This window comes from Pinus tabuliformis, chromosome Q, assembly GCF_031772625.1.
Source record: "Pinus tabuliformis cultivar Carrire ecotype Pingquan chromosome Q, CPIR1, whole genome shotgun sequence".
NCBI classification, from domain to species: domain Eukaryota; kingdom Viridiplantae; phylum Streptophyta; class Pinopsida; order Pinales; family Pinaceae; genus Pinus; species Pinus tabuliformis.
The window spans coordinates 922032186-922056603 of NC_142296.1; the positions used below are offsets into that span (position 1 = coordinate 922032186).

At 39.5% G+C, this 24418-nt stretch overlaps 1 protein-coding gene across 1 annotated transcript in view; it reads left to right on the top strand.

The window, feature by feature from the left end:
* The window catches only part of LOC149222471 (uncharacterized), a 45441-nt gene extending 21273 nt beyond the window's left edge, over positions 1-24168 (top strand). The window contains exons 7-10 of the mRNA XM_089385456.1: positions 22634-23086; positions 23267-23517; positions 23619-23688; positions 23790-24168. Of these exons, the coding sequence (XP_089241582.1) occupies positions 22634-23086; positions 23267-23517; positions 23619-23688; positions 23790-23836 (821 nt within the window). The 3' untranslated portion in view covers positions 23837-24168. The remainder of the gene's footprint in view (positions 1-22633; positions 23087-23266; positions 23518-23618; positions 23689-23789) is intronic.
* The last annotated feature ends 250 nt before the right edge of the window (positions 24169-24418 follow it).

Consider the following 24418-nt stretch of genomic DNA (forward strand, 5'->3'; position numbering starts at 1 on the left):
AACAGATAGAACTAGGACTCCTTTCTCCAGAATAAACTTTCGGGCTTTTGAGATTTAAGTAGGGCTTCAACCCTTTACTGCTTTAGCTCAAAGACAAATAAGCTTTTCTTTTAGGAGCACGAGCAATAGGGCAGATCAATGTTTTTCATCCTTTTTATAATCTGAAAGGAACTAGGGTTTTTAGGGTTGATGATAAAATAAGCCCTCAAAGACAACTTGAAGTAGATTGGCTTCTTTTAGGGCTGCTCTTTTACTCAAGATTTGATACTTATTTCTTATGATTTCTATAGTTACTCTTTTCTTGTATTCATATTCATCATAAAACAATTACCTTGAGAAAATCCACATGGGGGAAAAATCCAACAACGTTTTACTTAGAGAAATTCTTCAGTTCAACAAGAGACACACTTAGATCTTCTAGTCAATCACAAGGTCAAATTGACCAACAAAGTAGACTTGGTCAAACCTGGTCCAATTGCCTCCTAGTCAAGTCAAACAACTGCCCAAGAACCTTGACTTGATATGATCTTCAAGGATAGAAATTTGACTTGCTTCTGTACTCAATTATTGATCTTGCTGCCTTGGTATGTCTTAGAAAATTCAGCTCGTTTCTGTATAGTAAAAATCAGATTTGCTACCTTGAGATGCCCAAAAGTTTGACCTTTGATTTGTCCTTGCTTTGCCTTAGATTCATCCAACAATCTGCCTCAAATTCATCTTGTTCTCTTTCTCAGAAGGTCTGAATTGCTTGAACATAAGAAATTTGAAAATTGTGTTCTTAGAACAAGGTCGAGTGCCTTATAAATACACTTTTGACTTGCTGAATGGGTGCCACTTGACTGGAGCAGACTTGGCTAGGAGGGTCTACTTGGCTTGTTTGGGGGGAAAATTTCAATTTTTCAAAATTTAAATTTTCTCTTTTGAAAGGACATGAAGAAGATGCCTTAAAATTTCTCTTTTGACAATAGCATGAAGAACATGCTTTTTATTTATCATTACAAATACATCAAATGCTAAAAATATTAATTATGAAGACTGACCATATCTACAAAATTCAACATTCAAGTCTAAAATAATTCTTAGAACACAATAAATTTCTTGATCATTTTATCATATTTGTAGGATATCATGCAATTATTTTTTTCCCTTGAAATATTTATAATTTTTGTGCTTTTAAAATATTGTGTTTGTGTGTTTCCATAATTTGGGAAGTCATGTTTCTACAACGTACTAGTTTCCACATTTTGTGCAAGTTAGGATACAAGCAATGCAAATCACAAATGCAACCACATTGAGAAACAAAGTAGCTAGCTTTATTTGGGCATGTGCTCACCATTTTGTGGGTGATATCCCTAGGAGATTTTTTTTCTCCAAGATGGTCCTCAATCGACAGCCAACAACCCCTTGTAGCCACTAAATAGCTTGTTGTGCCAATTCTCTGCCACCTGAGCCAACCATGTGGTCCCTCACCCATTTGTCATGATTGTATGTTTGAAGGTGGGTCTCCTGAACCCAAAGGTATACCTTGCCATTTGGTAATTGACCATTGTAGTTTACTTATGATGGACACTTTTGGGCATGGATTAATGGGGGGATTAATGGAAAGAGTGGGCTAAGTCTGTGCTCTTGTCCCTTAAACCTCTTTTGGATGTTAACCTTGGACCCTAGTCCCGTGGGGATCGCTTTTATTGACCCTTGGGCTTTAGGGATGGTACTACATTGGAAACCTTGATTTTGGTTGCGTGGTCCCGCTCCCTCATCCATATATTATCATTCCCCTTCCACTCATTATAACCCCATTCATCATTTTTCACACTTGGGTCCACATTCCTCCACTAGGTCCACATAGGGCTAGCCTTCCCCTTCCCCTTGCCCACACCTTGGGTTGGGCCTGGAATGGTGCCCTAGAGGTTGATGCAGTTGAAAAGAAAAGTAAAAGCATAATTGGACGCATTCAACAGGAAAATGTACCACAAAATGCAAAAGATGACCGAGACAAACACATTTAGCACGTGGGCAAAATCCGATACATGAGCTCTACCCCATCATCATGGCCATCACCCTGGTTCTTAGAGGCCCTAGATGAGAATCTGTTATCATTCAGGAACCCACAATTGTTCCAACCCCCGGTGGGCAATGAGCCACCCTACCTTAAAGGGGGTATCCACTGCTATATCTCACACATCATGCTCTTATCCTTTGATCCCCAAGCAGTCAATTAAAGAAAAAATCATAAAAGGCAAAAGACATATAAAGAAGGGCGGAAAAATCAAGGCTGGGGCACCTCATGTAGCACGATTGCTCCCTCCTATACATTATATATTCAAGTGTGGGCTTCCCTTTTATGAATTGCCCTTGTACCCCAACATGTGACACAAGGTTGCCCCTTTCATTCCCTACTCCGTTCATCTCTCTATCACATGCCACCACCCTTTAAACGATGTACCTTGGACATACTATCCCCTTTAGAAGTAGAAACCACCTAATAGGATACTTGGTTAAACCCATTTGGAGTTTGGAGACATTAGCACATGCTAAAGCCCACTATGGAAGAGCATGCCATTATTAAATCCCCACTTGTTGTCCATGGTTTGTAAGCACTTTTACTCTATTTCCTTGATGACTTGTTGTACTGGAAGGCTAGGGGACGCACTGGATCTTATGCAGGATTGCAGGTGGTCTCCATTTAGGGTTTGGTCTCCGTATATGGGATTGTAACCCTCCAGAGGGCTATGTTGGCACATGTAGGGTGTGTGTTGAGACCCATGGGTCTCCATGGCAGTAGACAACGACGTTCAAAGATTGCTCGAGATTCACTTATTGGACAAGGAAGATGCAACTGGTTCACCTTTGCCCAGCTAGCCTCACAGTTGTACCGTGTTCTTGGCGATGACCCATGACTTGTATGCTGATGTGGCATCACTTACAACATCATCTGAGCCCTTACAAATGGGCTACAAGCATATTTGTCTTACTTGGAGACCCATGAGGTCACTTGTGTCCCCTCACACCATTGGGAGCACTGCATGTTTATTATGTGGAGAACAAGGGGCCAATCCCTTGTCCATTACTTTTGGAAGTCCTATTCATCATTATGGCACTTATGGACTTCATCAGGTCTCGTAGAGAGCCCAATGACATGTACTATTGATCATTCGACATCTTGAGAGTTCATCATTGGGCTTGTCACCAAAAGTTAGTTATTTGCACATTATTTTTATTTTAGGGGCTAATGTAGGCCGAAGTAGCTAAATCGAACTCATTAGGAGTGTATAAATACAAATGATGAGAGTTCATTTCTCGTCATCACTTGGTTTGGACTTGTATCTCTCTAGAGATTTTCGCTATTCCTTTTTGGTGGACAAAATTTTGGAGCATGGATGAACTTTGATGTTTGGATTATCTCTTCTTGTCTTGGATGTTCTTGATTATCAATTTGTTGATGGTTGGATATATTCTCTTACATGTAAGTACAAAATTCAATGCTATTCTTTCTTTTACTTTGTCACATGAATTGATGATGGGATTTTCGCTATACTAGGGCTAATTGGTGCATGCATTTACTGCGAAATTGTGGAATTATGTTTCTATATAGCATCTATCTATGTATGGGCCATGTATGTTGAATGGATTTTCCTAGAGATAATTCTATGGATGAATTTAACTTGATAAGCCATTTCATCTTGCAAAACGAAGTATAAAAGCTTTTAAAGTCGCTCTCCTTCGCTCTAATGACAAGCGAAGTTGATCTTGAAGTCTTCTTGACCTAGAAACAAAGTCCATTCTCATATTCTTCTTGACTCCAAATCTCCCCAAAGGATTAAGCAATAGTCTACCATAAGGTGATCACTTAAAGAACCACTTTTCTTCACCTATCCTTCTTTATTCCAGGTCTAGCCACATTAGGGCTCCTAGGGCATCATTTTGTCGACAAACAACCCATACAAAAACTTCGATCTCTTGGCCTCTCCTGTGTTGGTGCATCTCCTAGGCCTCTTGAGGAAATTTTGACATTGGGGTTGTGAGATATCCCAAGCCCTAGTCTCTAGATTGGTTTTTGCCCTAAGTTTCCCTAGGCTAGTTCTTCATAGGGATCATTTGATCCCCTTCTCTTCCTTGTTTAGGTCAAGTTCGTCATTGGTTACTAAATTCCCACCTCTTGACCTAGCTTGGGTCCACTTGGTCTCGTGTGGACCCATACCTCATCAAAATTAATTCTTCAAAAACCATTTGGGAAACCAAGTTCCATAAGGATTTTAGGGATTGGGAAGCTCCTTTGCAATTCATACTCCTTAAACCTAGCCCTTAAATCCTCATCTCCTTTTCCTAGAACGCTATGTGCCTTGCTTAAGGAGCAAGCAAGTCCCATTCTCGAGTCTCCCTTAGGAAAGGGTCCTCGAGATCACTTCATTTTCATCTTATCGATCTATCCTTCATAAGTGATTCTCTATATATCGGGTCTCCTCCCATCAGTGACCGTGGGATTTAGCCTCATTGTTGCTCTTGACCTACCAAGTGCCCCTAGGACCCCTTGCTAGTTTGAGCGGTAACAAGACACATTGTCTTTATAATGAATATTTTGGCAATCATTTGTTGTATTTTAAAATTATAAAGCCATTCATGGAATATCTTGAAAATGGGAAAGTAAATCTTTGAGGCAGAATTTATTCTATAGACTTAGCTATAGAGGGTTGCTATGGTCGGTCTTCATAATTTATATTTTAGCCCTTGTAATATATAATGTAATTATAAGACATGTTTTTCATGTCATTTGTATTGATTAGCCCTTAAAAGAATTATCTATAAGACATGTTCTCCATGTTGGATTTAAGAGAGAAAATTTTGAAATTTGAATTTTGAATTTTTGGCTCCAAACTAGTAAAGTCAGCCCTCCCTCAAGTCAAGTTGGCCCCAATGAAGAGACACCCATTCGCGAAGGCATAACACTATATAAAGAGCATTCAACCTTTTGACCTCACACAAGAAAAAAATCTTTTGGGCATCCAAGCAAATGACAAGAAGGATGAAGTTTATCTATCTAACACGCATGTGTGGATTTCTCTCTTTTAGCTTGCACGTGTGTTTCTGGGCAGTTTCTAGGCAACATTTTTTGGGCAGCATATTCTGGGCAGGTTGAAATTCCGTGCAGGCCGAAATTTTGGGGAGGCCGAGTTTCTGGGCATATTCTGTGAGGCCGAATTTCGGCCCATGCAGATTGGAGAGGGCCAAAGTTTGAAGGGAAGAAGTTTTGCTTGATTTGACTAGAGGGTTGATTGACCATGTTTGACCATAGCTTGTTGATCAATTTGATCTTATAGTTGACTAGCAGCATTAGATGTATCTCTTGTTGAATTGAAGAATTTCTCTAATGAAAAGGTTGCTGAGTTTTCCCAGGGTAAATCTTGTGTTTTTGTGCATTGTGATCTCTACTGTCCTTATGGTTTTATGGTTGATTTTCTAAAGTGTAATTGCTTAATGATAAACAAGAATTGTTGAAAGAAGATCTATATCATTAGAAGTAATTATCAGAGTTTCAGAAATTTGTGCTTGTATCTATTGCACTTGAAAAATCAACAAAAACAAAGTGTGATCTAAGATTGAAGACAATAGAGAGAATCAACGAGAAGCATTGAAGAAGTTGGAAGGTGCTGTTATAAAATGAAATCAAGTAAAAAATGCAGGTAATAATTGAATAAGAACAAAAAAAATTGATGGATAGCATTGCCCTTCAACTTTAGAAGGAAAATGAAGAAACAATAAAGGAAGGTTGGTTACAAAGAAATGCTTGAATGATTTAAACCATACAAAAAACTCAGTGATATTCTCTCTAAAACAAATACAAATGAATCACAAGCACAAATAACAAGCATCAAAAGGAGATTGAAGCTAACTTAGGGGGCAAAGAAGTAAAACTTGCAAAGGTTGAACCATATTGACATCCTCATTATTAGGAATGTCTCCAAGCAAAATGGAAAGATGTAGATCGAGAGTTGCATTCCCAAGCTAGCAAAGTGGTAGAATCATGTATACACACTGAATCTAAAGAAGGGAAACTCTGTTGCAGGATAGTTGCAACCACCAACTTGGCGAGGTTATAGATATACATCGAAGCAAAGCTGGAGTAACTCTATGAAGATAGATGGGGTTACACCAATAAATATTTTTATGGATGGATCTATGATCATGATTGAGGACAATTCCATTCAAACTTATGAAGATCTTATTAGATTGTCTCATCTTATGTTCAAGGATGAAACATCAAGGAATGAGGCAATGGTGTGTATTAAGTGAGATACACAAAGGATGTAAGTTGGCCCAGGCATGTAGATCGAGAGTTGCATTTCCAAGCTAGCAAGTGTTAGAATCATGTATACACACAGAATCTAAAGAACGGAAATTCTGTTGCAGGATAGTTGCAACCACCAAGTTGGCGAGGTTATAGGTATACATGGAAGCAAAGCTGGAGTAACTCTACGAAGACAGATGGGGTTACACCAATAAATATTTCTATGCATAGATCAATGATCATGAATGAGGACAATTCCATTCAAACTTATGAAGATCTTATTAGATTGTCTCATCTTATGTTCAAGGACAAAACATCAAGGAATGAGGCAATGGTGTGTATTAAGTGTAATACACAAAGGATGTAAGTTGGCCCAGGCATGAGATGACTGGTGTATATATACGAGCTTTGCCATTCATTATGGACACAGTAGTGATATAACTATTTGACAAGTTATCTTATTCTGGCCATTTGTGTTACTGTGAGTTGCAGTGCAACTACCCCTTTATATTTGGAGCCGTGCTCCATTTATTACCTTTTGGGTTATGTGCATTTGTAACACACAACAATGATGATACTAAGGGCTATATAGTTACTTTATTGCATACATTGTGAACAATTTTTTATTGTTTTCTGTGCTGTTTATGTTGGTAGATTGGGAAGATGTATTGACATAGGCCAGAGGGCAATAATGAAATTGAAATAACGTGGCTAGCCTGCCAAACAAAGGCTAGGAATTTAAGCAATCATAGAAAATACATTCTTCAACCATTTGTATGGAAGCTTCCAAGAATCCCTTCTGTGTTGTCTAACTTTGAACCACGTGTTGGTTCTGTGTTATGTAGATTCTAGAGGAAATTCATTTTAGAGGCTGACTTCGCTAGATGAAAATGAGCATATCGATGTCCTTTTCTGAGCAGCAAAGCAGAATTTTATCACAAGTTTCCAGTCTATGATACACAAATATTTGTTCTATGTGGGCACTATAATTAAAATTGTTTTCTGTGCTGTTTATGTTGGTAGATTGGGAAGATGTATTGACATAGGCCAGAGGGCAGTAATGAAATTGAAATAGCGTGGCTAGCCTGCCAAACAAAGGCTAGGATTTTAAGCAATCATAGAAAGTACGTTCTTGAACCATTTGTGTGGAAGCTTCCAAGCATCCCTCCTGTGTTGTCTAACTTTGAACCACGTGTTGGTTCTGTGTTGTGTAGACTCTAGAGGAAATTCGTTTTAGAGGCTGACTTTGCTAGATAAAAATGAGCATATTGATGTCCTTTTCTGAGCAGCAGAGCAGAATTTTATCACAAGTTTCCAGTCTATGACACACAAATATTTGTTCTATGTGGGCACTATAATTGATATTGTTCTAAGGCTGAGTTTGCCAGGCTGAAACTTGGCCAAATTGATGTCCTTTTCTGAGCAGTTGAGGGCAGTGTTTTATCATAATTTTTAGCTTATGACAATGAGAAGAAATATTAAGACATTGAACCAGCTTACTGTCTAAATGAGCAGCTTTTTGCTTTGCATATAAAGATGAATTAGTGATCTCTATGAACAGCTTTTCACTTTCTATAATGCTATGAATTAGTTTGGTGGAAAAGTAAGATAGTTTGAAGTTTGAACATCTTATCCATAAAAAGGACTTAATATTTATGGGCAATGTCATTCAGTGTTTTAAAGGGCCTGCCAAAAGTGCCATTGGTGGAATTTTTAGTGGAATATACATGCATAATTTTACTGGGTTATTATTATTATTATATTCTTGCCTTGTAACATATTACTTTCTTGGGTTTTTCACTTTATTGTGTAACACTGTAACTGTTAGAACCTAGCATAATTAAAGGTAAAGGTCAGAGAAGAAAATCTTTCGACTTTTCTATGAACAAAAAAGGTAAAGGTGTATTTAGCAATGAACCATATTACACAACTGAATATGTTTGGCTGAAGAATCAAACAATGTGTATAACTGATAATAGGATCTCCCAGTGAAAATAGTAGTACAAATTATTCCTGATTGAAAATATATCATGTACAATCAAATGTATCCTGGAATAAAATCTAAGATAACAGTTAGTCTTAACACTGCATGTGTTGTGAGGAATATGATTGATTGTTGTGATTGTCATGGATGCGTGTTTCACAGCTCTTAATGTTTTCAAGCAATAGCTTGCTTTTTGCACTAATTCCTAAGCCAGAGATCCATGTTTGAAACTCTCATTTTTTAGGAATGTTAGTGCAAGAGGTTGTGATCTCCAAATTTGAAGCTATATTTTGCAATGTGGTGGTGGGAGATTGTAGTATGTTTAAAAGGTTATTAAGACACAAAAAATGTATGTTTATAAATACCTGAAAAAGGAAAGTTATTCAGTCAGTTTGGAAAGGTGGGGGTGAAGGGTTCAAGCCTCTGGCATTCCCCATCCCTCCTTGACACAAAACTCCAAGATCTGCACTGGAACTCCTAACCCCTCAGCTGCAGTTTTCTTGGTTACTATACTTAAGACTAAAACACATTCAGGCCATCTTTGACCAAATTTATTTTGATGGTTGACAGTCATTTTTGTGCATAATATTGTCAAAGTTTTCTATTCTGTGGTAGTCTAAATTTTATTGCAGTGGGTAAGTATCCAATAAAGGATACATACAATATTGAGGAAGTTCAAGTTTGTGAAAGGTGGGCAAGTATTAGTTGCTCACTTTTGAGCAATTGAGCAATGTTCTAAACTCTGAGTGCTGATGAATGTCTCAATGGAAGTATTACCGAGACGTTAAGGTATATTTTTTCTTTATCTAACGGGGTGACTTTAGTCATAGAAGTTGTGTAAGGAAAAATTATTTTTCTCTTTTGGAACGTTGGTATAATAACTTGGTCATGCTGCACAAATCAATTGCTGCTGAAATGTTGATCACATGTTTAATTACTTTTTGAATATAACAAACATGATTTAGTAAATGGCATATTTCATGGAAAGAGAGTCTTGTTACTGATCTGATTAGCAGTGTTGCTAAGGTCTTGGCAACCTGCTAGATGGGCACACAGGGCAGAGACCCACTACAACCTTGACCCAAGCTCTTTCTATTAGGCCCAACACCCCCTAAATGGCCAAGGGAAAACTAAACATCAAAATTAGTTACACCAAATCACCAAAAATATATTGTATAACCTATGGATTTTGGTTGTATAACTTGCTATCATATGTAGCAGATTGTGAAATTTGCAAAAAATATAGGGATAACAATCTGATTTGACTATGGAAGCCACCCTACAAGTGCCTTAACATTTGTAGATGATTAGTTTATGGGTGGAAATGTATGAGGGTTAATTTTGAGGCCTTTGGGGGCCTTTCCTCAACCAAAATTTGATTGAAAAGTGAGTCTCCAACAAGCTGGAAATTACTTTTCAGAATTAATTATAAGCTTTATGTGGTCAGAAATGACTTGAAAATTACTCTAAATACACAAAAAGTTGATTTTAAGCACAATAGAGTAAAGGAGAAGGTTTTGGGATGAATATACTTACTTGAAAAATGCAAAAGATGGCTGGGACAAGAACATTTTAGCACGCGGGCAAAAACTAACACATGAGGCCTACCCCATTATCATGGCCATTACCCTGGTTCCTACAGGTTCTATGAGCCTTCTTCATCATATAGAAAGTTAGGAACCCATGATTGTCCAAACCCCTGGTGGGCGATGAACCGCCCCACCTTAAAAGGGGGATTCTGCTGCTATATCTTACATATCATGCTCTAACCCCTTGAGACCCGAGCAATTAATCAAAGAAAATCATAAAAGGAAAAAGGTGTATAAAGAAGGGTGGAAAAACCAAGGCTGGGGCACCTCATGTATCACGATTGCTCCCTCCTACACATTATAAACCCAAAGTGCAGGCTTCCCCTCTTATTAGCTACCCTTGTACCCCAACATGTGACCGAGGGCTGCCCCTTCTCATCGCCTACTTCATTCACCTATCTACCACATGCCACCACCTTTTGACGGATGTACCTTGACTATACTATCCCCTTTAGAGGTAGAAACCACCTAATAGGGTGCTTGGTTAACCCATTCAGAGTTTAGGAGACATTGGCACATCTTGAAGCCCATTCTAGCAGGGCAGGCCATTATGAAGTCCCCACCTGTGGTCCATGATTAGGTAAGCTTATTTACTCGATTTCTCTAATGACTTGTACTAGAAGGCTAGGGGACACATTGGATCTTATGCAAGATTGTAGATAGTTTCCATTTGGGGTTTGGTTTCCCTATACGTGGTCCTAACCCTCCAGAGGGCTACATTGGCACATGTAGGGTGAGCATTGAGAGCCATGGGCCTCCACAACAACATAGTACACTCCATGGATTCCCACAACCATTCAGAGATTGCTCGTGGTTCACCTATTGATGAGGATGATGCATTTGATCCATCATCCCCAGTCGGCCCCATATCTACACCATACACTTGGTAGATGATCCATGACTTGCACAATGATGTGGCATCACCTACACCATCATCCTAGTCCTTGAGGGCGACCTACAAGCATCTTCGATTTGTTTGGAGACCCATGAGGACACTTGTGTGCCCCCACAGGTCATTTGGAGCACGACAGGTTACTACAAGGGGTCAACCCTTTGTACACTGTTTTTGAGAGTCCTAATCTTCGTTGTGGCACCCATGGACCTCATTAGGCCTCTTAGAGGGCCCTACGACATGCATAGATTATTATTTGATCTCTTGAGAGGCTTACTTCTTCATTTATGAGCTAGTTTGGTGGCCTTGTCAAAGAAAGGTTGTATTATTAGCACATTATTTTATTTTTGGGGCTTATGTAGGCTAATTCAAACTCCTTACATGTGCATAAATCCAAGTGGGGTGAGATCATTTTTCATCATCACTTTGGATTGGATCTCTCTTTTGTTTAGAGAATTTCGCACTTTTGCTAGAGGATGAATTTTGATGTATGGTTATCGGTCTATCTTCTCTTGGAGCTTCTTTATTGTCATTTGTTAATGGTTGGATATACTCTACTGGCATGTAACTATGAAATTTTGATGTTATTCTTGTTACTTTTGTCATATATGTTGGATTGGGATTTTCGTTGTTTTTAGGGTTAATCGCTGCATGCAAATTATTGCTTAATATTGTGGAATTGTCTCTATTATAACGTTCTCTCCGTCGTATGGGCCATGTATTGTGAGCTAAATCTCCTAGAAGTAAAATTTGAACTTGATAAACCATTCCTTTTGTGCATTTGAAGTATAAAAGCTGCAAGATTGCTTTCACTTGACCTAGAGGGTTTGTGAAGTAATTTTGTGGCCCCCTTGACTGGGAACCAAGAAATCTTACACATAATCAACATAGACTCCATTCTCCCAAGTATTAAGGCACTGATGTACCTAGGGTGGTCACCAAACTCTTTAACCTTCTCTCAAGTCTAGCCACATTGAGGTACCTAGGGCATCAATTTCCTGCCAAGGTAGCCACTGAAAAAATTCGATCTCCTAGGGTCTCTTGCGCTAGACTTTCCTCTAGCTTTCCTCCATATTTGAAGACATTCTGACGATGGAATAGGGAGAAAAGCCAAGCCTTAGCCCCAGCCCTAGCCTGGGACCAAAACTTGCGCTGCCATCCCCAAGGCTAACACTTCCTAGGGTCAAATCAACATCTTCAAGTAATCATCTTTTCTTTGATCCTTTCTCCACCTTATCAGGGTAAGAATATCATTGGTTGCTACATTCCTTCCTCATACCTTAAATTGGGTCCACTTGGCCCCAAGTGGTCCCACTCCTTTGAAAGACCATTTTTCAAGAACCATCTGGGATACCCATTCTAACAAGTCTTATCCCATAAACCTAACCCTCAAATCCTCTCTTCCTTTCACTAGAAACCTTGCTTACAAAGCAAGCAATTTTCATCCTTCAAATTCTGGGAAAGGATTATTCGGGTCACTCATATCCATTGACATATCAATCATTAGCGACTCTTTACATATCGGGTCTCCTCCCATTGGTGAAAGTCTGTAAATAGAAGGGAGCCTTAGCTGAGGTGACAGTGGGCTAAGGCTACATTTGTTGCCCTTGGCCTAGCGTTTGCCCTTTAGGGATTCCCCTTAGGTCCCTTGCTAGATTGAGCGGTAACATTTTGGCACTGTTGCCGGGGAGGAAGCAGGTTTGCCTCCTTAGTGAATCATTGAGGAATTGATTCATTAACGACATTTATAAATATTCCTCTGGCGACTCCACTCATTGTCCAATCCCGTAGTTTACTTGAAGGCGACAACATTCCTCCTTTAACTAAGGCTGTTGCAAAAAGGGGAAAGCGATCTCCATCACCTGTTGGAACCTCCCTTTTCCTTGAATTCGAGAAAGTCAGTAATCAATCTCCAAAAATGGCATCTAGTTCAAGCAGCAACTTCGAAAGGGATCAACCCAAGATGACTAAGAGTGAAAGGCACTTGGTTAGTGTCTTTGCCCCTTTGAAATTAAGCAACGATCCCAAGCCATTACTTGAAAAATTTAACCAATGGTTGCCCAAATTCAAAGGTGATGCTACTTGCACTACCCATAGTTTTATTGAAGAATTTATTAGTCAAAGTTGTCATTGATGTCAATATGGCATTGTTGGAGATTGCAAATATTCTTGTGATGCTTGAATAACCCCTTTGTGATGTTGCCCTAACCTCATGCAAACCCTAGAATGAAACCCTAACGATGCATATTCATGTCACATGATGCATATGCCCCTGCCACATGATAAATCCCTAAAGCCCTAGCTTCATGATGCCCTAGCCTTGCTAAAATGCCCATGAAACAATCAATGGCACTACATTATTGATGATGAAGCCCTAGATGCCCATGATGCCTTTGAAGATGCCCTAAACCAAATAAATGAAGATCACATGTGACGAAACTCTCTTCTTGCATGTCATAAACTTGAAGGCCTAAAAGATAAAATGAATGGTCTAATCCTAATAAGCTTGATGGCCTAAGTCTTTGAAGGAGCCCTAATCATTGAATGCCTAAAACATAAAGATAAAATCATAAACGCTGCCATGAATAAAATAACTATGACAGTTCAAGAAATATAATTTTATGGATGGAAAAATGACCTCATTTAAAAGTGGAATTGCCATAGGCTTGTAGAGGACATTTTCCTTTTTCCAACGAGCTATTACTTGTCCTCTAACTCCGACCGAGAGAAAATGATTTTTTAAGTTGAAAAAAATATATTTTTTAACGTTGGCTGACATGAGCCAACTTATGCAAGTCAGCTTCTCATCCAAGTAATGTGTCTCTTCTTTTTAACTCAAGTCCAGTATAAATATGAGTTCAATCTCCTCATTTTATCAATCAATTTTCAGTGAAGAATTCAGAGAAAAAAAACAGAAGAAGAAAGGAGGTCGAGGAAGACATAAAAGACTACAGTTTGGGCTAATTCTCTTTTAAGATTTCTGTGTTGGAATACTGACCTCGATTTTTACAGTCCCTTGTGGGTGAATAGAGGGCTCAGATTTGTGGATAAGAGGCTAACAACTCGGACAACTACCCGTGATAGGCACAATCACTCGGACCTGTAACTCACTTCAGAATTGCAGAGGCTCAGATCTGTGGTAAACTAACCCATGAGCAGTGTTGTGGATAGTTGAGAGATTCAGATTAATAATGACAATTGTGGAAGCTCGGACTTCAGGCTTTCAGACATGTGAATAGTCTCAAACCAGTTAACAGTGGCACTTGTACAACTCAGATCAGAATCTTGTGTAAAGATAGACCTACAGAATAGTGAGCTACAACAATTGAAATCATAATTTTGTGATAACTTCTTACCTTAAGGATAATACCCTAAAGCCCTAGCTTCATGATGCCCTAGTCTAGCTAAAATGCCCACGAAACAATGAATGGCACTGGATTATTGATGATGAAGCCCTAGATGCCAATGATGCCTTTGAAGATGCCCTAAACCAAATAAATGAAGATCACATGTGACAAAACTCTCTTCTTGCATGTCATAAACTTGAAGGCCTAAGTCTTTGAAGGAGCCCTAAACATTGAATGCCTAAAACATAAAGATAAAATCATAAAGGCCGCCATGAATAAAATAATTATGATAGTTCACGAAATATAATTTTATGGATGAAAAAATGACCACATTTAAAATGGAATTGCCATAAGCTTGTAGAGGACATTTTCCTCTTTCCAACGAGCTAATACTTGTCCTCTAACTCCTCATAGACCGAGAGAAAATGAATTTTCAAGTTGAAAAAATATAATTTTTAATGCTGGCCGACATGAGCCAACTTATGCAAGTCAGCTTCTCATCCAAGTAATGTGTCTCTTCTTTTTAACTCAAATCCAGTATAAATATGAGTTTAATCTCCTCATTCTATCCATCAATTTTTGGTGAAGAATTCAGAGAAAAAAGACAGAAGAAGAAAGGAGGTCAAGGAAGACATAAAAGACTACAGTTTGGAAGACCTGGTGCAAAACTTGAGCAACTTATTGAAGATACCTTGGAGCATTATTGAAGAGCTTGTGTAGAGTCATCTAGAAGCCTATTGGAGACATTATTGGAGACCATGATGCATTGCTGATGTCATCATGAGGTGACCTTGGAGATTTTGTTTGGGTACCATGAAGAGTTGTGGTGACACCTTCATGAGAAGACAAAGTTGTCATTGATGAGCTAAGTGCCTTGAAGATTGTTTGAGGGCAGTGTTGAAGGTGAAGATATTGTCAGGGCTCGTTGCAGAAGATATTGGGAGCCGTGAAGAATCATTAAACTTATCTTAATGAATTGAAGCTATGGGTTGGAGCCCTAGAGGATAGGAGTCCTCAATAAGACCAGGTTGGAGTCTGTACTAGAGATAGGGTTGGAGCCCTAGAGGTTGGTGCCTCAAAATGACAAGGTTGGAGCCTTGGGAAGATAGGGTTGGAGCCTCGTGAAGTCCAAGCCGGTGCTTGGCAAAGTACAGGTTGGAGCTTGGTGGATTGGAGATTGGTGTCTTCATCTAGGTTTGGATAGGGTTGGAGTCCTAGAGGTTGGTGCCTCAAAATGACAAGAGCCTTGGGAAGATAGGGTTGGAGCCTCGTGAAGTCCAAGCCAGTGCTTGGCAAAGTACAGGTTGGAGCTTGGTGGATTGGAGATTGGTGTCTTCATCTAGGTTTGGAACCTTAATTATTATTGTACTTGATATTGTAAAGAGGATGGGAGTCCTCGTCATTGATTAATAAAATTATTATTCTATCATTGTTCATTTTGTGTTCTAATTATAAGCGATCTTAATTGGTAAAAATAACAATTGAAAAGAAACATTGATTCACTCCCCCTTCTTCGTATTTCCAACAGAATTCTACTTGGCAGTTGTCCCCTAGATTCATATTTGATGAAGATCGAATGATGATTCTTTTTGCTTTGTCACTTGAGGGACAAGCAAGAGATTGGTATCTTAGCCTTCCCTTGGGTGCATTAAGGACTCCGATGAATTTGACGATTTATTCATGAAAAGGTGGTCATACAATGCCCAAGGGACCTTCAACATTGAAAAGTTCGACCAAATAACCAAGGGAAGGTAAAATGTGCGAGAATTCATTCAAAAGTTTGATAGGGTAGTCAAAGACATACCTGATCCCTTGAAGCCATCTGAGTCCAACATTCTTGACAAATTCATAAAAGCCGTGGGTGGCTACCTCACCTATGTGTTGAGGGATAAGAAACCGTACACTTTGGTCGAGGCTAAGGAAATGGCGATGGAAGTTGAAGAAAACCTGCAAATTTCAAAGGTTGATATCAATGACCACCCTAGAGCTAAATTTGAAACCAAGAAGAAGTCCAAAGATCAACACGAAGAAATTCTCCTCGCTATTCTAAAAAATATGGATAGGTTCACTGAAGAAGCCAATGCACGTGATAGGGTTGTCATGAATAAAATCACCACCTTGGAAAGGGCCCAAAAACTGAGTTATATCCTTAAAGGAAAGCCTTTTCCCAAAAAGCAAAATGAAGAAGATAGGTGGAGCTCTTCTCAAATCCCAAACACATTGGCCCCAACTAATATTGTTTAGCCAAACTCTTCATCAGATGATGAGGAGAGTGAAGGGGATGAAAATGAGGATGAGCAAACAGATGACTAAGCCAATCTCGTGGAAGTTGATGTTTTCAACATTTTCTAGCAAGATCATACACGCATCCTTCCATTAGTGAGGTCACCTTTAAGGAAGAATCCATTCTTAATGTTGATAGCCAAGGAAGATTCAAAGGGGTCCAATATTCCCGAAAGGAAAAAGGACAAAGACCCCTTACCTCCTAAGGAAGCACCTAAGGAATATCCATCACCTAAACAAGCCCCTCTTAAAGAATCCATCACCAATGTCCCTCCCAAGAAGAATCCTCCAACAAAGGTCAATCAAAGAAAGGTTCCTCCTAGGAAAGAATACAGGAAGAAGGAAAAGGGGAAGGAAGTTAAACTTAACATAGATATAGGCGCTGCCGTGGGAAAAATGACTGTACCTGTTCCCCTAAAAGACATTGTTAAGCTTCTCGAGCAACAACAACAACTCAAGACATCCCTGGGAATTCAAGATGAGGAAATTCTTGAAGAATTGCAAAACATTCACATCCTTGATCGAAACCCAGGGCATAAACCTTTCTTGCTCACTTTGGCTATCAATGACCTCTTCTTACACAATTGTATGTTAGATTTCGGTGCTTCTGCCAATATCATGCCTTTAACTATTATGAAGCAATTGGGTCTCAACATCACTCGACCATATAAAAGGGTGTGTGGTTTTAATTCCAAACCTGTGGAAGTAGAAGGCATCATTAAAGATTTTAAGGTCTCTTTAGCTAGGAATCCCGATATATCCCTCCTCATGAATGTTATTGTCATTGATATACCTGATGTGTGGGGGATGTTGTTATCTCAAAAATGGGGAGCTACCGTTGGGGGGCATGTTCAAATGGATTTATCATACGCAACCATTCCCCAATCCGATGGTACCCCTTTTATCCTTTATAGGCAGCCTGCTTATTCACCGCATGTGATCAAGCCTGGACCATATTATGAGACATGCGAGAGCGAGAAACCTTCCCATATCATACCTACCCAGGAAGTTCAAATCCTCAATTGACCAATCTGCCAAACGAGCAAGAAATGGAAGCCTAAGAAAGAATATAAGGTTGGGGATTTAGTCTTGATAGATAAGGATCTCGTACCCATCAGGATTCATGGAAGGGTTGGAGATGACTATTACTACATTGCTAAACTGAACGTTGAACTTTGGCCTCAGTCGGTCAAATTAAGTCGTATCACGTCCTTCCTTGAGGCTTGACATTGTATTATATGCATGGCAGAGTAGGATGCATTGCGTGCTGATGTTTGCATTAGAAATAACGTCATATGATATTTCTCATGGTAGATTAGCTGCATTTAGATTAAAATTTGCATGTCTTTATTTTTTTGTTGATTTTATGTGCTAAGATATTAGCATGTGCGATCATGAGACGCTGCAAAAGCATGCTGCCCAGTGTTTTTCTATCTATTATTTGTGCAAGTGACAGGTCTATAATAACCAAGAGATTGCTAGAGTTCTCGTGACCTCCCGTTCGAGTAGCTTCGACCACTTCTTCGAGAGATCACGTCCCAGTTGGAGCCAGATGTTACCCACCATTTTATGGGTAATATCCCTAGGAGATTTTTTTTTTTTTTTTTCCCAAGATGGTCCTTAGTCGACAACCAGTAGCTCCTTGCAGTCATCAACTAGCTCATTGTGCCATTTTCTCTGAGCCAGCCATGTGGTCCCTCGCCCATCTGCCATGATCGTATGTTTATAAGGTGGGCCTCCCGAATCTAAAAGTATGACTTGTCATTTTGAAATTGAGTATTGTAATTTGCTTATCATGGACACTTATAGGCATGGATTAATGGGGGTAATTTGGCGGAAAGAATGGGCTAGGTCTGTGCTTTTGTCCCTTAGACCCCTTTTAGGAATTAACCTTGGATTCTAGTCCAGTGGGATCTCTTTTACTGACCATTTGGTTTCAGGGATGGTATTTCACGAGAAAACCTGATTTTGGTTGCGTGGTCCCGCTCCCTTATCTGTTTATTTTACCCTTTTTCCACTCATTATTATCCCATCCATCATTTTTCCCGCCTTGGTCCACATTTCTCCATTCGGTCCACATAAGGTTAGCTTGCCTCTTCCCCATGCCCACACCTTGGGTCATGGCTTGGAATGAAGCTCGAAAGTTGATGTAGCTGAAAAAAAAGTTAAAATCATATATGGCCACATTCAACAAGGAAAGTACCACAAAAGGCAAAAGATGGCTGGGACAAAAACATTTTAGCACGTGGGCAAAAGCTAACACATGATACCCCATTATCATGGCCATCACCCTGGTTCTTGTAGGTTCTATGAGCCTTCTTCATCAGATAGGAACCCATGGTTGTCCCAACCAGTGGTGGGCGATGAACTGCCCCACCTTAAAAGGGGGATTCCACTGCTATATATTACACATCATGCTCTAACCCCTTAAGCCCCAAGCAGTTAATCAAAGAAAATCATAAAATGCAAAAGGCGTACAAAGAAGGGTGGAAAAACCAAGGCCGGGGCACCTCATGTATCACGATTGCTCCCTCCTACACGTTATAAACCCAAAGTGTGGGCTTCCCTTTTACTAGCTACTTTTGTACCCCAACATGTACCTAGGGCTGCCCCCTCTCATCCCCTACTTCATTCACCCATTTGTCACATGCCACAACCTTTTGACGAATGTACCTTGACTATATTATCCCTTGGGTTAACATGTACCCAGGGTGCTTGGTTAACCCATTCGAAGTTTAAGAGACATTAGTACATCCTGAAATCCATTATGGAAGGGCAAACCATTATGAAGTCCCCACTTGTAGTCCATGATTAGGTAAACTTGTTTACTCTATTTCTTTAATGACTTGCACAGGAAGGCTAGGGGACACATTGGATCTTATGTAGGATTGTAGATGGTTTCCATTTGGGGTCTGGTCTCCCTATACAGGGTCTTAACCCTCCGAAGGGCTACATTGGCACATGAAGGGTGAGCATTGATAGCCATGGACCTCCACAGCAGTAGAGTACACTCCATGGATCCTCACAACCATTCAAAGATTGCTCGTGGTTCACTTATTGGATGACGAGGATACACTTGATCCATCATGCCCAGCTGGCCCCAGATCTACACCATACACTTGGCAGATGATCCATGACTTCCACAATGATGTGGCATCAACTACACCATCATCCTAGCCCTTGAGGGCGACCTACATGCATCTTCGATTTGTTTGGTGGTCCATGAGGACACTTGTTTGCCCCGCATGTCATCTGGAACACCACAAGTTATTGCAAGGGGCCAACCACTTGTCCACTACTTTTGAGGGTCCTATTCTTCGTTGTGGCACCCATGGACCTCATTAGGTCTCTTAGAGGGCCCTACGACATGCATAAATTATTATTTGCCCTCCTGAGAGGCTTACTTCTTCATTTGTGAGCTAGTTTGGTGGGCTTGTCACCAAATGGTTGTATTATTAGCACATTATTTTATTTGTGGGGCTTATGTAGGCCAAGGAAGCTAATTCGTACTCCTTAGATGTGTATAAATACAAGTGAGGTAAGATTATTTCTCATCATCACTTTGGATTGGATCTCTCTCTTCTTTAGAGAATTTCACACTTCTTGTTAGAGGATGAATTGGAGCATTTATGGATGAATTTTGATGTATGGTTATTGGTCTATCTTCTCTTGGAGCTTCTTTATTGTCGTTTGTGAATGGTTAGATATACTTTACTGCATTTAAGTATGAAATTTTGATGTTATTTTTGTTACTTTTGTCACATATGTTGGATTGGGATTTTCGTTGTTTTTAGGATTACTTGTTGCATGCGAATTATTGCTTAATATTGTGGAATTGTCTCTATTATAACATTCTCTCCATCGTATGGGCCATGTAGTGTGAGCGAAGTCTCCTAGAGGTAAAATTTGACCTTAACAAGCCATTCCTCTTGTGCATTTGAAGTATAAAAGCTGCAAGATTGCTTTCACTTGATGTAGAGGGTTTGTGAAGTAATTTTGAGGCCTCCTTGACTGGGAACCAAGAAATAATCAATATAGACTCCATTCTCCCATGTATTAAGGCACTGATCTACCAAGGGTGGTTACCAAACTCCTATTCTTTCACCTTCTCTCAAGTCTAGCCACATTGGGGTTCCTAGGGCATCAATTTACCACCAAGCTAGCCACTGAAAAAATTCAATTTCCTATGGTCTTCTGTGCTGGCCTTTCCTCTAGCGCTCCTCCAGATTTGAAGAGGAATAGGGAGAAAGCCAAGCCCTAGCCCCGGGACCAAAACTTTCCCTACCATCCCCAAGGCTAGCACTTCCTAGGTCAAATCAACATCTTCGAGTAATCATATTTTCTTTGATCCTTTCTCCACCTTGTCTAGGGTAAGAATACCATTGGTCGCTACATTCCTTCCTCATACCCTAGACTGGGTCCACTTGGCCCCGTGTGGTCCCACTCCTTTGAAAGACCATTTTTCAAGTACCACCTGGGATACCCATTCTGACAAGGATTTTAGGGATCGGGAAACTCATTCACAAGTCTTATCCCATAAACCTAACCCTCAAATCCTCTCTTCCTTTCCTTAGAATACCCAGTGCCTTGCTTACAAAACAAACAATCTTCATCCTTCAGATTCTGGGAAAGGTTTATTCGGGTCACTCATATCCATTGACTTATCAATCATTAGTGACTCCATACATATCAGGTCTCCTCCATGGGTGAAAGTCCGTAAATAGAAGGGATCCTTAGCTGAGTTGACAGTGGGCTAAGACTCCATTTGTTGCCCTTGGCCTAGCATTTGCCCTTTAGTAGACGTGGATTAATTCTTTTTGCTGAATTACAGTTCATTTCCTAGTAGTTTGTCGAATATTGTTTTGAGGGTTTCAATTGTTTCCTTTTCCATTCTTAGCATTAAAGTCCATCGAAACTGGTTGCTGGGCCATATAATCTGGAGGATTCAGCTATCCCAAAGATTTTCTCCTTTGAAGAATTTCTTTGTTTCCAATTCACATAACGAATATGGAAATTGGATTTACAATGAGCCCATGCATCTTTTTCTTGACCAATAGTCACCAAGGGCACACTTCTTTCCCTGTTTCCCACCTGTTCAACCAAGCAAAACCCACTCTGCCTTTGGAAGAGAATCAGAAATCTAGTCCCAAAGCAGAGTACGATCTAAGGTGTGACATGGAGCATATATGGAGCAAAAACCGATCACCCTATGTTTCAGCAAGTGAGTAATTCATACACATCTATTAAGAGGATACGACCTTGAGGAGATAATGTTTGGACTCATCCAAGGAGCAACTCCCGGCATTGAATCTCTACATTCTTAGGCGTGATTGGTATTTATAATGGGCCTTCCAACTGTCGGCCATCCTTATATGAAGATCAAAACCGACAATTTTAAATTCTTGGAGGCAAGGAACATCCAACGTTTGAGCCAACATTAGATTTCTGACATTTAATGTTTTTGAGGGGATTGTTATCCCGTCACATTCCAAGAGCAGATGGAGATATTCATCCTATACAAGAGTAATCTCTACCCAATGCGTCAAAGGCATTGCGAATCATCAGTTCCTCTGCACCTCCCAGATTTGGAGTAGATGCAGCTATCACATCTTTGTAAGATGCACTTCCCTCATTCCAATCACTTGTAGAGGACCTTATGGGATGATTTGCAGTTTTTCTCACATTAATTGAACTCTTTATTTTCCCACTTTGTGAAATATTCCACCCATCCTTTTCACCAGCACACAAGAAGAATGAGAACCTGGCATAGTTGTGGTGGAACTGCTAGGAATAGCTTTCTTATTGTCATTAGGAGGGAGAACATCTTTCCGAGTACCTATGAGTGCTGGATCTGAAACACCTAAATGCTTATGGTTATTGTCTTTTGACGGGTAGGACTAGATTTGCTTACTTTTCTTTATTGTCTGGTGCTTGACATGCAAAAATTAATCAGTGCAATCTGTTTACGTTGTCCTCTGATTTGCATCCTAGAACCAGTTCTCTTACTGTTATCAGTGGTCAAAATATTGATAGTATCTGATGTATCAGGATGATATCAAGTTGTTATGATCTGACCTGAATATTAGCACAAGGTGATGCTTTGCAGTGGTTGTTGCAAAGCATTACCCTATCATGGATTATCTTTTGATTTTCATTGTTTTCTGGTTTTGTGATACATTTCTGGTATGTCTTTTCAGCCAGTTTGATTGATATGCTATCTTACTCTTGTTTCTGCCATTGTTTGATTTGTAGAACTTGTTGAAAATCTGGAAGCTATGCCAAATATTTCAACTTTACCAGGTGGTCACTTTGATATTCAAAACATGAGTGTGGACACATTGATGGATGAAGTAGTTTCATGTATAGTAACAAGTATGGATGATTGCACTGACTCCGCAGATCTGGTATCCGTTAAATCTTCGGAATATCAGAATATTGATGCTAATTGTATCACCGAGGGTATTGCAGAAGTACTGCATAGCTCAGATATTAGAACCGCAAGCAGGGATTTTGCCGATGCCCATGTTAATACCACTGGTTTTACCATCATTCAAAAAACCAACATGGCTGCTAGAAATGGTGACCAAGAGATACATGACATTTTGGATGATATTCCCTATTCGAAGAAAGGATATGGAGAAGAAATAGGTGAAAATGTGTCGTTTATTAAGGAAAAAGGTGAAGAAGAAGACAATTGTACTCGAGGTATATTTATGCAGATCTCATTTTCATTATTAGCTGCAATAAGCACAACAAAAATTCTGTCTAAATGTTATGTGGCTTGAGCAGAATGATTTTAGGTTGCATTTTGACATTTGCTTTGTCCAATTAAGGTTTTACAGAGGTAACTGACGTTTGAAGCATTGAAATCGCCTCGTGTTGCAGCTACTGCACAACAGAATACGACAAAACATGGCATGCTTGAGGATAATCAAAGCAGGGTTGTGGAAAGTAATCCCGAACTCAATGAAATTAGCTGTGGATCTCATGGGGGTAAATCGGTAACTGGAAAAGGAAGCTCTGAGAAGTACATTCCACGTGAAATTCTTGCCATTCTGAAGAAAGAGAATACACTTAATGGGTCTTGCCAGGTGCCTTTAACGGAAAGTGAAAGCAAGGACAGTCCTGGTAAAGAGGTTCGTAGTTTCCTTAATTTTTTAGTTGGAGGGGGGGGGGGGATTGAATAGGGTTTTTACCCTATATAGTTGTCAAATCCCATGACATTCTGGTTTCACAGGTGAAAGGGCAGAAGAACAAATCCAACGAAGGAAGTAAAAGCGATTCTCAGAATTCATGTGCTACTCCCGGTGAGTTTGAGATGTTTTTCTATTCATAATCTTTTCAAAGGCACGTAATAAATTTATTTATTTGTGTTTTCCCTTATAAGCATTGGGGATTTGATGAACAGGAACAGTCAGACGTTCATCGAGGCTTAGAGATCGGCAAAATACTTGAGTGGCTGAGTATTACTCCAAAACTCTGCAGTTTCTAGCTCTATATTCGCTAAAATGAGATTTTTGAGTTGTAACATGCAGCACGTTACCTGTAAATTGGTAGCTGCTTGCTACTCAGACGCATTTGAAGAATGAGTGGGTACAAAAATTCAGTGTCATACCATGCGTGAGGGTGGGGCACTTGGAAATTTCATTTTTCTTTAGAAGTAAGGATTCTTATTTGGTAGTGTTGTGATCACTAGGTCAAGATTTTCGAACCGCCTGTAATTGCGTAGCCAATTTGGCAATGAAGGGTACTTCAAAAAAATAATTCAGACAAGGTTAGAAATGTAATTCTTAAGTTCATCTGATCATGTAGTAATGATCTGTCAATCCTATATTGACCTTACGGCGTTAATAATCTCATAATCAAACATATTTTTATGGTGTAGAATTGTGTAGGGTGTACCCTGCATCAAATGATAATGGTATAGTTGGTCAAGGAATTCGTGTTTTGTTCTTTGGCATATTTTCCTCAAGTGGAAAAACCAACATTTTTTTTTGGGGTGAAGTATTTTAATTTAATTTACTTAAATAATTTATT